The sequence below is a fragment of the Megalops cyprinoides genome, chromosome 8 (genome assembly GCF_013368585.1).
Source record: "Megalops cyprinoides isolate fMegCyp1 chromosome 8, fMegCyp1.pri, whole genome shotgun sequence".
Classification (NCBI taxonomy): domain Eukaryota; kingdom Metazoa; phylum Chordata; class Actinopteri; order Elopiformes; family Megalopidae; genus Megalops; species Megalops cyprinoides.
Genome location: NC_050590.1, coordinates 12,016,993 through 12,029,532, shown reverse-complemented (window position 1 = coordinate 12,029,532; position 12,540 = coordinate 12,016,993). Strand labels below are relative to the sequence as shown.

Genomic DNA, 12,540 nt, shown 5'->3' with positions numbered 1-12,540 from the left:
GGGGTAACAACGGATGGCAGTAGAGGCGCAGTACACACTTGCTGGAGCTGAGCTCATCAATGGTTGTGGTCATCTCATTGTGGACTTCCTCATCGAATTTGCTTTTCTGGGACTTATTCCTGCAGAGAAAGTTAAGAGACAGTGAGGGGAAGCAGAGAGACTGACACGCATACACACATACAGAGGTGGACCAGCCAGCCATTTGCAGGATAGTTCATTCCCAGCTTGCAGGAGGTAGCTGGGGGTTTGCTGAAACATAAAGGAGAGTCAAAAAGAGTGTGTGGTGTTTTTATATGTGTGTGTGTGTGTGTGTGTATAAGTGTGGGCGTGTGTGTTTGTGTCAGGAGCTGTGTGTGTCTCAGCTTAAAGCAGGTCCCCAGGCACAGGAAGGAAATGCACTGTTTCCTCATGCACCATAGCTCTGAGAATGTTTACAGTGTACAGTAAAAGGGAACTCCTCTTGGGTCAAAGAGAACATTCTGTAGAACATTCTGTAGTCTTAGTAGGAGTGGTTAGTGCCCATGCTTGCTGTGGAATGTGGATCCCTATGACATCTTGTCAGTCAAATGGACAGATGTTACAGGGGGACTGGCAGAGATTAGAGGGTTAGTGGTGAGACACCAGGTGACTCCCTCCAGATTGGAGAACAGGGAGGCCAGCACGGCACCACTCACTTATAGTTGGTGAACGGAGGGGTGGGGAAGGAGAATGGCTCCTCAAGAGACTCATCAAGGCTGTCAGAGACCAACGGTGAAAAAGGCAGTACTGAGCATCACGTGGAGAGTGGAATTCCATAAGGACCAGTCAATCAAACACAGGGTGGCATGATGTGTGTTTTCACCATGCACAAAAAAGTAGACTTTCAGCACAACAGTGGGAGTTACAAATGCTACTGAATATCACTCTCTACTTGACCACGTACGTGAAAATATAGGCCTTAGAATCATTTGTAATTTTTTAACTGCTCACATCATCTCTCAGAACATATGAATATGTATCTTTCAAGAAGTCACGCTGTTTCCCATTATCCATATCACACTAGGGGTCTCCGCAAGATTTGGTGAAAAGGAAGGGTGCAAAGCAGCCAATTCTCTAGCAATGCTGCTGCACATTGCATTTCACTGTGCTTGCTTTTGGCAAGCTAAAGCACTGAATTACTTCAAATAATAGTCAGACATACGGATAACAAACACAGGCAGAATGAAGTTTATTTAGAGGAAAATACAACCTTTGAAGTGCACTGGTGTTCCATTCTGCACAAACGTTAGACTAAAATGGATCATTCTAGTTTCCTACAACCACCTTCACCCCGCTAAAATAAATACTGAATGCTGTGTATCCTGTACAGAAATGATATTCAATATACAGAACCAGTCAAAAGTTTGGACACACCTCATTAAAATAACAGGAACTATGCATTTAAAGATATTTTGATCTAAACATTTGTGCTTAAATGCTTGAAATTTGTTTCTTAAGAGAAATAAGACAAACTGACAAATTAAGACAAAGTGAAGTTGATGCCTGTGTATGAATTTCTTTGAAAAAATATTTCATGCCACTTTGAAGAATCTAAAATGTAAGACAGTTTTGATTTGTTTAACACTTTTTGGTCACAGTATAATTCCATTTGTGTTATTTCATAGTTTTGATGCCTTTACTATTATTCTAAAACCTGGAAAATAGTAAATTCTTCTATGACTAGGAGTGCCCAAACTTTTGACTGGTATTGTACCCTCTGGCTGATTAGACACATAGATAACATTTACTGTGTTTGAGAAATGAATGTGTCATCTTTGAAGATGTGTATTCTTCTACATTATGCCTTACATTAGTCAACTCAAAAGGTGCTCGCTTACCTCTCAGTTATCTTAGAACAGGGTACAGATCGCAGGGGTATGTCCTGAAAACACAGATAAACTTTGATTAAGGGAAAGGGCACCAGTACTGAAACACAGTACCTTGATGATATATGAAGACCTCTATGTTTGTTAAGTAAGAACTTGGCTAAAGGGGTAACTGAAATACCAGTAGTCGAGCCAATTCAGTTGTTCATTTGTTGTTGCCACCTCCTGTACATACAAGCCAAAATGCAAATGTTCACAGAGAAACAGGTTTTCAGACAGTGAAAACAAACACTTTCAAGTGACAAACACATCTTAAGACTTGGCAGCCTCCCACTTCCATAGAAATGAGACATGCCTTGAATTAGCTGTTTGTATCTCACCTTGCAGCGGGACTTGCCATTGACCATGGTGTCGGTGGTGTACCCCTCCCGGCTCTGCAGATGGGCGAAGGGTTTGACAGCCCCCCAGGACTCCAGGTATCGGGTCATCCGCACAGAGGCCCGCATTTTTAGTCCGTCGGTCACTCGTGGCTTGGGCAGATTGCGGTTGTTCAGCGCCTGGTCCTTGGACTGTTGAAACATGTGGAGAGACAGAGTTTTTGTTGTTTATTTGTTGTTTTTTTTTTCTTTTTTGGGGACAGGGCTACTTCCACATACTAATCCCACATCTCTCAAATGTCATCTCATCAGTTGCAAAAATTAGCTTCAACAGGGAACACCCTGGACAGCAGAGAGGAGAAACTCACACGAGGGTCAATGACCAGGAAAGTGTGGATGTTCTGCTCCTTCAGGTAGGGATCCCTCAGGTGCCCGTTGCCCTCCTCCACCTCATAGGCTTTGTTGAGGTGCTTGAGAGTGGCCTCTGTGATGTGGACACGCCTGTCCATGTGAACATGACACAAGACAACCCTGTCAATACTAAATCCACCAGCAAACTAAATGCAAGTTTACTGCACAGTCTTGAAAGTATGACAGCTGGCATTTAGTGGAAAGTACAATACAGTTATCACAGGGACATGGCATTCTGGGACAGGTTAGATGACTGTGAATTAATGTTGACAAGGACATGGTGACATTTTGCAGCACTTGCCCGGGTAAACCCCCAGATTCCATGTGATTAGCCAAGGTGACGTCATGTGACCACACGTCAAACTGCCACTTGCGGAGGCCAATCACGCCGCACAGCACATTGCCTGAATGCACGCCCACTCTCATGTTGATATCCACACCTGTGGCCTCACGCACTTGCCTGGTAGGGGGTGCAGGGAGAAAAACACGAGATTCTTCAGAATTGTCTCACAACCAGTCACATGAAACAGTCCGATTCTTCTGCCGTTTCTTTCTTTTCAGCATAATCCCTGTCCTGTCTTGATCTGGTATAGGGCCTTGCAGAGACCAACGCCAAACAGATATGAGGTACCGGTCTCTGTGGTTGCCAGACTCGGACGGCCCCTCCAGTCCACTTCACACTCGTGATAGACCACCCTGCTTCCAGAGGACGCTTTGTCCCAGTCATAGGAGCCTGCGCACGGCAACTTCGGAACTCTCCTTTCATCTGCACACCACCCTTCCTCATTGCATGCTATCAGGATTTATTCCTGTACATTGGTCATTACAACGGCATGCCACTGCTCAGAGGTCATATTAACACAATTACACTCTTCCAAGAGGCACCCGAGTCATGTTTTGGATTTGAGGCTGCAAATATCACTGTTGTGTAGGGGATTTGATTTAAATTAAAAGCATGTGTTGGAAAGGTGTGATGAAAGGTCAGAGGAGGATTAAGCGTTCTTACTGTATTATTGACCAATAATGCCTTTTGAATGCCTGTGGCTGAATACAGCCTGCAATTAACTATCCCAAAGTCCCTTCAGATTTCAGTCCCCACCCACAGTCAAAGACATCACATTGGTTAGAAGTGATTGACACTGTTAGAAGCAGACAGTTAAACCATTCTTAAGTCCCATGCTTAAAAACAGGACATTGTGTGCTCTGGACTGCTGGGAATATTCCTCTCACTAACTGCTCGGTGTGACACTTGACAGAGGGATCACAGAAACAGACATACAGCAATCCACAACAAGCCTGGAGTGTATATAAACTATTAAATGACTTATTTTGAGATACTCAATTTTCAAAAAAGACTGCTGCCTCATGAAAACATATATCACAGCCTTGATTTTTTGGCAAAGTTCCAAAAGTTAAAATTCAAATATCATTTAGGAAAATAAATTAACTCACACTTTCCAACAGAACCCTAGTTTTATTTTCACAGTCAAACTGTAAAACTATCAGGTTAAAATAATCAGTGTTTCTCAGTCCTACTCCTGGAGCCCCCCTGTCCTGCATATCTTTTATCTATCCTTGCTCCAAACATGTTCTTGATTAAATCAGGTGTGCTCAGCTAATCAAAAGTGCCATGATGAGTTCAGTCAGGTAGGTAGAGCAGGGAAAGATGGAAAACGTGCGGAGTAGGGGGGCCCCAGGAGCAGGATTGAGAATCAGTGGGTTAAATCATGTGGTTTCACATGTGCATCATAATTGATTTCATGTATCATTCCATATGTTAACACTGCTTTGAAATATTGACAGCCTGATCTCCCACTCTCCCATAATCCCTCAGCTCCCCCCTCCATGCTCACTTGATGGCCTCACACATGTCCAGACCCATCTTCACGCAGTTCTTGGCATGATTGGGTAGGGAGACGGGCAAACCTGACACACAGTAATAGCAGTCTCCCAAAATCTTTATTCTCATGCACTCGTTCTCCTAGGGGAAACAAGGAAAGGAGTAACATAAGTGTCTGCATCTGACATGATTTCATAAGCAAACAATCAAGGATTTTTGTACAATTACACATTAATGTATGTTTAAATAATGATCTCTAACTGAATCTGGCCTCACCAGCCTTACATCACTGGCCTCTTACACATGACAACTACTAATCTACAAAATATCTTGGTTATATTTCAGCTACTTCATTTCACGTTCAATGGTGGTCAATCACCAAGCATGGAATTACCTTGTGTAAAAATATAGCTACAATTGTGGTCACACTGACAACGATGTCAACATGTGCCATGAGCATTTTTATTTTGGTCTATTACTGAACATTAACATTAATACTATATATACACACAAGTACACATATTTTTTTTCCTCTGCAAGTTGAAAGAGGGCCTTAATTAGGACTCACCTTGGCAATCTGGTCAAATTTCCCAAAGAGCTCATTGAGCATTATGACCAGCTCTTTGGGTGAGCAGTCACTGGCCAGCCGGGTGAAGCCCACAATGTCAGCATATAGGATACTGAAACAGAGAAGCCTGCTCAACAGTGCTGTCCACAGACAGCAGTGAAGCCACACATTCCTACTAAACTGTGTAATATGCCGCCAGAGTGCTGTTGTACTATAGCAGAACACAGAGGTACGTGCTGAATATGACTATACTCACTAAGACGCTACTGATATGTTTGCACATACAGGTATATTAAGTGTCTGTGATGTATACTGCATCTGTGATTATAAAGCAAGATCTTTAACAAAATAAGGCTTATGGGGTATCTTGTTAACAGGAATCGGTGACCTGTCATACGATGGAGAAGCATAAACCCCTAGGAGAAATTGGTGTTGAAATAAAGAGCAGTTAATCCTTTAATGCTGTGATTTTCACAGAGGTGCTGTGGAGAGTTAGGGGGCTTTGCCGGGCAAAACTCCAACCCCTGTGGGAACACGTTCCTCTGTCCTCTGAGCCCCGGCACTGTTAGCCACACATCCAGCAGACTAATCAGCAGGCCCAGTCACAGGCATATCTGTCCCACAGCCAAGTTCTCCCCTCATTAAACTAACATGCTTCAGAGAAGAACAAAGATAACTGACATGACCACCATCTACTGTAATTAGCAACAGCCAGGTATTTCTTCAAAAGAAGAGGGGAAAAAATGGGCATATCCTGGAAACGGCTCATCTGGGATAATTATACAGATCAAAGCTGTCTTTCCATGAGGACAAAAGTTTTCACCACATTTCCACAAAGGCTGCATCAATATGGCTGAAGTGAAGACAAGGCCTTTGACAGAGCCATATTGTAGTAAACAAAGGGCCCTGCTGGATGACGAAAACATAATCTCCCAACAATCTCTTTTTAGCAATTTATGTAAAGACAGCAATTGGCAGCTGGCCCTAGCTCCTATTGTGATTTAAGGACATACTGTGTTGTTTTGTGTTTAAATGCCTTTTCCCCATTACACAATCATTTTTGGTATCACCAACTGAACATTAGACTTGTCTCACTGTGGCAACCTCTGCAGTCCTGTAGGAGTGCTGGAGCAAGTCGAACGCTATTCTCTGATACACTCACACACAAACCAATAGCTAGTCCCACAGTGCACCTCAGTGACATGGACACCAATTTTAGGATAGGCATTAAAACACTAACATCATCCAAGCAACTCACAGGCTCCTGATGAGTCATGGAAGGCAGTCATTCTGCAGTTTTTCAAACCATTTACAAAAAGCATTAAAAATGCAACGTCATCAGGTGGTGATATGAGTTAGGAAAGTACTGCATGATGTTTAAATGTACCATTCTACATTTCCTTACTTGAGCTTCATGAAAAGAAAGCCCAAACAAAACCCTGCATGCATCTTTGACTTTACCGTCATGGGCTTGCGCTCAGTCCTATCCCCCTAGCCATAAAGATAACCCATCTGTATACCTTTCCTATTGTTGGCAAACAGGTTATATTGAGTCTGCTAATCCATCAATTCAGGAACCACTGCTAATCCAGGCTACATCTGTCAGTGTTTTGTCACCAAAGATCTGACTTAAAGCAAAAGAGCAAAATGATCTGTAAATGATCAATGTTCTGTTTGCGCATCTGGAATTCACTGTCATTCATTCAGGGTAATACAGATGGCTGTGTTTATGCTGAGTATATGTTTGTGTCTAATTGTGCATTGTTGATGCAATGTCCTGTCTGCAGGCTGAATATAGTGAACATGAGACAGTGAGGAGTAAAATTCCCTGTGGGCACTGGGCAAAATTAAATTAAACTTAATCCCAAATTACAGTGTTCTAATTACAACTGTAATGAAAACCATTTGGATGTCTCTACTGGCTAGTGACACATCTGAAGGGAAAGGACTGAAAAACTAAACAGGAGTAAAAACAGTTGAGTGGGAAGGAAGAGAGATGCAATGAAAAAGCTTACTACAGAAGGCCACGCACCTGACATTCTCGTGTCTCTTGACGTAGAGGCTGTGGAAATTGTTGTCTTTGACCAGGCGCTGCTGCTCCTCCTTGTCTTTGCAATCCTGCAGCCGCTCCATTATGGCCAGCTTCATCTTCATGGAGATGTAGACAGGCAGCACAGACTGCAGAAGGTTCTCCTGTACACACACATGCACAGACACAGCAACGATGTTGGAACAGGCTAAGTGTCTAAGGATGACAATATACTGGTACACTTCTCTACACAATGTTCATCCTGAATCCACAAGGCAAACCCCTGTCCCATGAGATCAAGGTCCTCTGAAATGTCTCTGCAGGTATTAGTAAGTGCACTGACTAACTAAGAGTGATTTTCCTCTTTGGAGTGTACCTGGAAACCTATCAGTGTCAAATTACATTCTCCTGCCACCTTTAACTGTGAAGCATGAAAAGTACTTTTGCAGAAAGTGGTGTCAGTATGCTCATGCTGTAACTGATCTTTTCGGTCATATCAGATATTCTGGAGGGAAAACAACGGAGCACTTCTCTGCTATCTCAGTTTGCTTTCATTGGTAAGATTGCTGCAGGCCATTAGGCTGGGGTTTGTTAGCGACAGCATTTATTATTGCTCATTTATATTAATGCTATGATTTTTTTTTTACCACAATATACAACAGATACAGGCTTAAACACAAGAATAGAGCAACATCGAGCTAAAAATTTCAAACACAGTATACTCTGAGGCTTTTATACTGTGATCAGTCTTCGGATAATACTGTAACTGCATTTATTCTTGCTGTAATACCTCGACATTTGTACAATGTGAAGTCACATTTATTATGATTAAATAAAGGTTTAATCTCAGCCAAGTTAAAAATCAGCCAAACTGCTACTTCTTGTACTTTGCACAACTGCCTGCTATCACCATCTCTCTCCTCTGTTTCCTTGGGACCATCATATCATCCCTGACTACCAGTGCCTGCCAAAACACAATGACACAGCCAGTGCAGTATTTAGTTAATCTCTCCATGGAACCGTAAAGCATGATCCCGATTTGTTTAACCTATTCATTGTCAGCAAAGCAGTTGCTATGGAAGTGATGTATCCAGGTGGCATTTGTGTGGAAATTGTCAACCTGACCTTCTCTCAGATGAAAACACGTTGTACCCTAAATTCTGTGCAGATGGAAATGGAGGCAGATGGGGGCTTAGCTGGGGCCTGTTGTTTATAGAGAGTAGAGGATGGGGTCTCACCTGCTGTCTTTTCTCAATCTCCAGCTTCATGCGGATCCCCAAACAGCTGAGCGTGTCCTGGAAGGTCTGTCTCAGTGCTCTCTCCATAAGCACCTTATGGAAGGCCCCCACCACACTGCCACACAGGAACACCACCGCATTGGACAGCAACTAGAAGTGGAACACACAAACACACACACACACACACACACACACACACACACACACCACACATACACATGCATATACACAGACACACAAAAGTGCAAGTGCACATGAAAACAGTGGGACAGTCAGAATGTTCTGCATTCATAATAAAATCAGACCAGTAACACTTGTGATATACTGTAAACATTCTTGAATTTAAACAGCCTAACTGCGTATGTGTATGGGTGATGTCATTAATGCAACAAACCTGGAAAATATGTGGCTCATATCTAAAACAAATATCAAATAAATGACTTTAAATACAGCTTTTATTTGTGGCTAGGAGTAATGTGTATCCCTAAAGACCATATTTGTGCAAATATTTTATAAAAGTCATGATACAACATGGTAGTGTGAGATTATAATCTGAAATCTTAAAAGATGCACAATAGATAATGTACCTGATTGGCCAGCGAAGGAGCATGACTGGGCCGTAAATCATTAGAGTCAGAGAAGACAGTGAGGCGAACGGTGAGGGCAATGATGTGAGACAACGAGGAGATGACACTCAGAAGGACAGCGTAGCGCATTTGGAAGGGCAGCATGGTGTACACTGTGAAGATGATGAAGAGGAAAAATGGAACCTGTGGGGGAAAGAAAGAGGGAAATAGGCTTATTTTTTGCATCTGGGCTACTATAATGAAATACATGCGGTGTTCGCTTGGACCAGTGTTTGTCTTATTTACTAGCCGAGAATACAGCTGCACCTGGCCAGAATGTGCCAGCCAGGTGGGAGCAACACCAGCTGCAGGGATTATTCAGTCAGGAACAGGGACTCAAAGACAGAAAGCTTTAATTAGTGGCTGCTGGAACCCCTCGTCTGATGTCTCTACCATATTCTAACTATGGGACTTACTGCCTGTGCAGGTTCAACCCTCAGGAGTATGGACAGGAGCACAGTTCTGCTGCAAGTAATATTACAGATGCCATTCTCAGGCCCTCTGCCATGTGAATGACAAACAGAATTCTGCAGCATTCATAAACTTCAGAGCAACCTGCTGAACCAATAGCACGCTCAGCAAAGTTAAGAACATAGAACATTCAGGACCTCTGCTCTTTGAAATTACAGCCATTATTACATTGTCATTCACAATTACTGTAATATCAAGATTAGTGAAGATTCTTGGATAGATTCCTGCATGGAAGTTGACGTACAGCATGAGAAGGAGAAGGAGCAGTACCTGGTCCCAGGCCCGGATGACCTCCCCGCTGAAGATGAAGGTGAAGCCCATGGTAATGAGCGTGGCCCACACGACCACACCCAGCAGCCTCATCCAGCGCTGGAACAGGGACTCGGTGCACACCAGCACAAACACGGTGAAGAACACACACAGTCCACAGCTCACCACGCCCACAAACGCGCCGTGATCCTCCGCTTTCTGCAGGGACCCACAATGGACAGGCTCAGTGACAGGAGAGAAATTAGGAGCACGCACACAGTGGATAGACATGAACAAAGAAAACAAACAGACACTAAAGATACATAGTGACAACCACTTAAATACTCACAAAACATGTCAACAGTGAATAGTAAGCAGACACAGACAGTCAATACAAACTCAGTCATGGAAGACAAATGTATGTAGCCACTGAGACACATGACAGAGATGATGCCTTACACCCATATATAAGATTGAAAGCCATTTTGTCATTTTCAGAGACATAGGGGTCAAAGTATTAATGTGTTACAGATAAACAAACACTGTCTTTAATATGTGCACATTTTCCACATGCACATCTAATTCAATAGTCAGCAATGACTGCTTCCATACAAATCTGGCTTTCTAAGACTATGAATGTGTTCATTACCATCCCTTAGGGGACTGACCTTTAAAATGAAATAGATACTAATTAAGTTCAACTTCAGATGTAGTGGGAGGGTCACAGAGAGACTCTGTTGATGTCTATGCATGCATGGTGCTTTCTAATTCTAAGAAGGGCACTTGAGCATTGATTACAGAGGCTTTCCTCTCCTCAGTCTCAAACAACCCCCCCCCCCCCCCCCCCCCCGCCATCCACTCTCTATCACACAGTAAGTATGGCACTGTTCACCACATTCAGACAGTGCTGTTCGGTTCATACGTAATATTAATGAAGCTTGCATGTATATCATACAAAAATAATGACAAAGGCTAAAGCATCATTGTTGTTTAATGTCTCCCAGGGGAGACCAGCTATTCTACGAAGAATATTCATGCACTGTTGAGCAGTCAGATATTGCCTTCCAGGAGCAGGCAGGAGTAAGGGTTGCATCATGTCAGCCATCTTGTTCAACATCACCACCGACTAATGACCAAAACAACACAGGGACCTAAAAGAGGCATCATGGATGCTTTTCTCAACCCTTGAAGACATCAACTTCACTAGTGATATTGTCCTCCCCTTCCTTACAAAGGATGGCATTCAAGCCTGGCCTGGCATCCAGGTCTGACCTTATCATTAGTAAGATGCTTGGATTGGCAATAAACACAAAAAGACTAAAATTGTGGCCCAGAATGGCCAAGATCCTGTCTCTATCTGATTCTGTCAAGAAGAGCTTGAAGTCGAGGACATCTTCACATACCTGGGAAGTGGAGTCTGCACAGATGGAGGAGCTGACAAAAACATCATTAGCTGCCTCACTAAAGCAAAAGTGACCTTTTTCAGAGTCAGACCAGCTTGGATATCAAACATCTGCTCCAGACACACCTAGCTGAGGGTTTACGAGAGCTGTATCCTATCAACACTGCTGTATGGTTCTGAGTGATGGAGCACTACACAGAATGCTTTAGGAAACTGTCAACATTCTACACAAAATACCTCAGGTTCATTAAGCAGATTTTCTGGCCTTCAACAATCTCAAACTATCCAACTGCTCAGACAAACTAGACAAGACCCCATGGATGCCACCCTTACTGAGAGAATATGCAAAATGGATAGGGTGGCTCCTGCAACATAAAAATGATAACATCCCAAAAATAGTGCCTAGGCAGAACCCCAAAAGGAAGACACAAACCTAATGACCTAAAACAACATGGAGAACAGCGGGAGGAGAGCTGAAAGGAAATGAAAGGGACCAGGCTGCAAAACAGGATTCAGACAGACAGAAGTGGAAAAAGGTCTCGTCTCTGCCTAATGCACTACTAGACATGAAGAGGATAGGTACATAAATAACTTGTTGCCTGTAGTGTTTTTTTATTTTGCAAAAAAAAGTCCAATTACAGCATCATCAATTTCCTGTTTGATAAAATCAAACAAAAATATGAAAATATTCTGTTTGGTTTCAGATTTAAATCTCAGGTAATTCTGTCATTTTCAGGTGGCACTAACACGTGGTTTGCATGATGTATCAACAGAAGTTAGAAATATATTTGTGGCTATACATTCCATTGGAGCTAGCACTTCAAAATATTCCATCAGCGGTAATAACAACTGCAGAATACTATGTTTGTAGCATTTCTATAATCTCCCTGAAGTAGCATTTTAATGTGTCTCAACTAAAGTGGAAGCAATCCCCAAGGATTGTTAACTAGCTCCTTTCCATGTGCTTGTGCTCTAGCTCTGTCACCTGTCACCTGCTCTGTGAAGCTCGCTCTCTCTCTCTGTCTGCCTGCCTTCATGGCTCTGCTGGGCTCATATCCTCCTCCTGGGGATTAGCTTGAAGGGGTGGATGGATGCACGGGAGCACACATTAATATTAGTACACTTTATTAATGATCCAGTTTTATTCTAGAGGCTTCACTCTGTGCTCATAGTATCCTTTATTTTAACACCTTGATCCAGGGCATATTAAAGAGCTTACAGCTGGATATCAACTGAAGAAATTCAGGTTAAGTGTGTTGTGCAAGGCTATCTTCTTACCCCAAGGCAAACAGTCTGCCTTCGAAGACTGTTTTTTTTCGAGAGCAAAACTTTATTTTTGCAGGAAGTTAAATGCACTGTTAAGCCATGTTTGTCTGCTAGCAGCACAATGGCAGGAAAATGAAACCACTTTTTCCATCAGAAACAAGTCATTAGGTCTAGTAATGGACATCACAGACACAGTTTGGCAGAGTACCAGACTGAAGA

General features: G+C 42.8%; 1 protein-coding gene across 5 annotated transcripts in view; it reads right to left on the bottom strand.

Annotated features, from left to right (window-relative positions):
* LOC118781846 (adenylate cyclase type 2-like) overlaps positions 1 to 12,540 on the bottom strand; it is a 53,476-nt gene that overhangs the window by 8,260 nt on the left and 32,676 nt on the right. For 4 of the 5 annotated variants that reach the window (XM_036534958.1, XM_036534957.1, XM_036534961.1 and 1 more), the window contains 12 exons: positions 9,675 to 9,872; positions 8,895 to 9,077; positions 8,308 to 8,457; positions 7,073 to 7,233; positions 5,041 to 5,152; positions 4,486 to 4,613; positions 2,934 to 3,092; positions 2,590 to 2,722; positions 2,225 to 2,413; positions 1,857 to 1,900; positions 675 to 734; positions 39 to 119 (listed from right to left, as the gene is read on the bottom strand). In XM_036534958.1, the coding sequence (XP_036390851.1) occupies positions 39 to 119; positions 675 to 734; positions 1,857 to 1,900; positions 2,225 to 2,413; positions 2,590 to 2,722; positions 2,934 to 3,092; positions 4,486 to 4,613; positions 5,041 to 5,152; positions 7,073 to 7,233; positions 8,308 to 8,457; positions 8,895 to 9,077; positions 9,675 to 9,872 (1,598 nt within the window). The remainder of the gene's footprint in view (positions 1 to 38; positions 120 to 674; positions 735 to 1,856; positions 1,901 to 2,224; positions 2,414 to 2,589; positions 2,723 to 2,933; positions 3,093 to 4,485; positions 4,614 to 5,040; positions 5,153 to 7,072; positions 7,234 to 8,307; positions 8,458 to 8,894; positions 9,078 to 9,674; positions 9,873 to 12,540) is intronic. The other variant, XM_036534962.1, reaches the window with a different exon arrangement.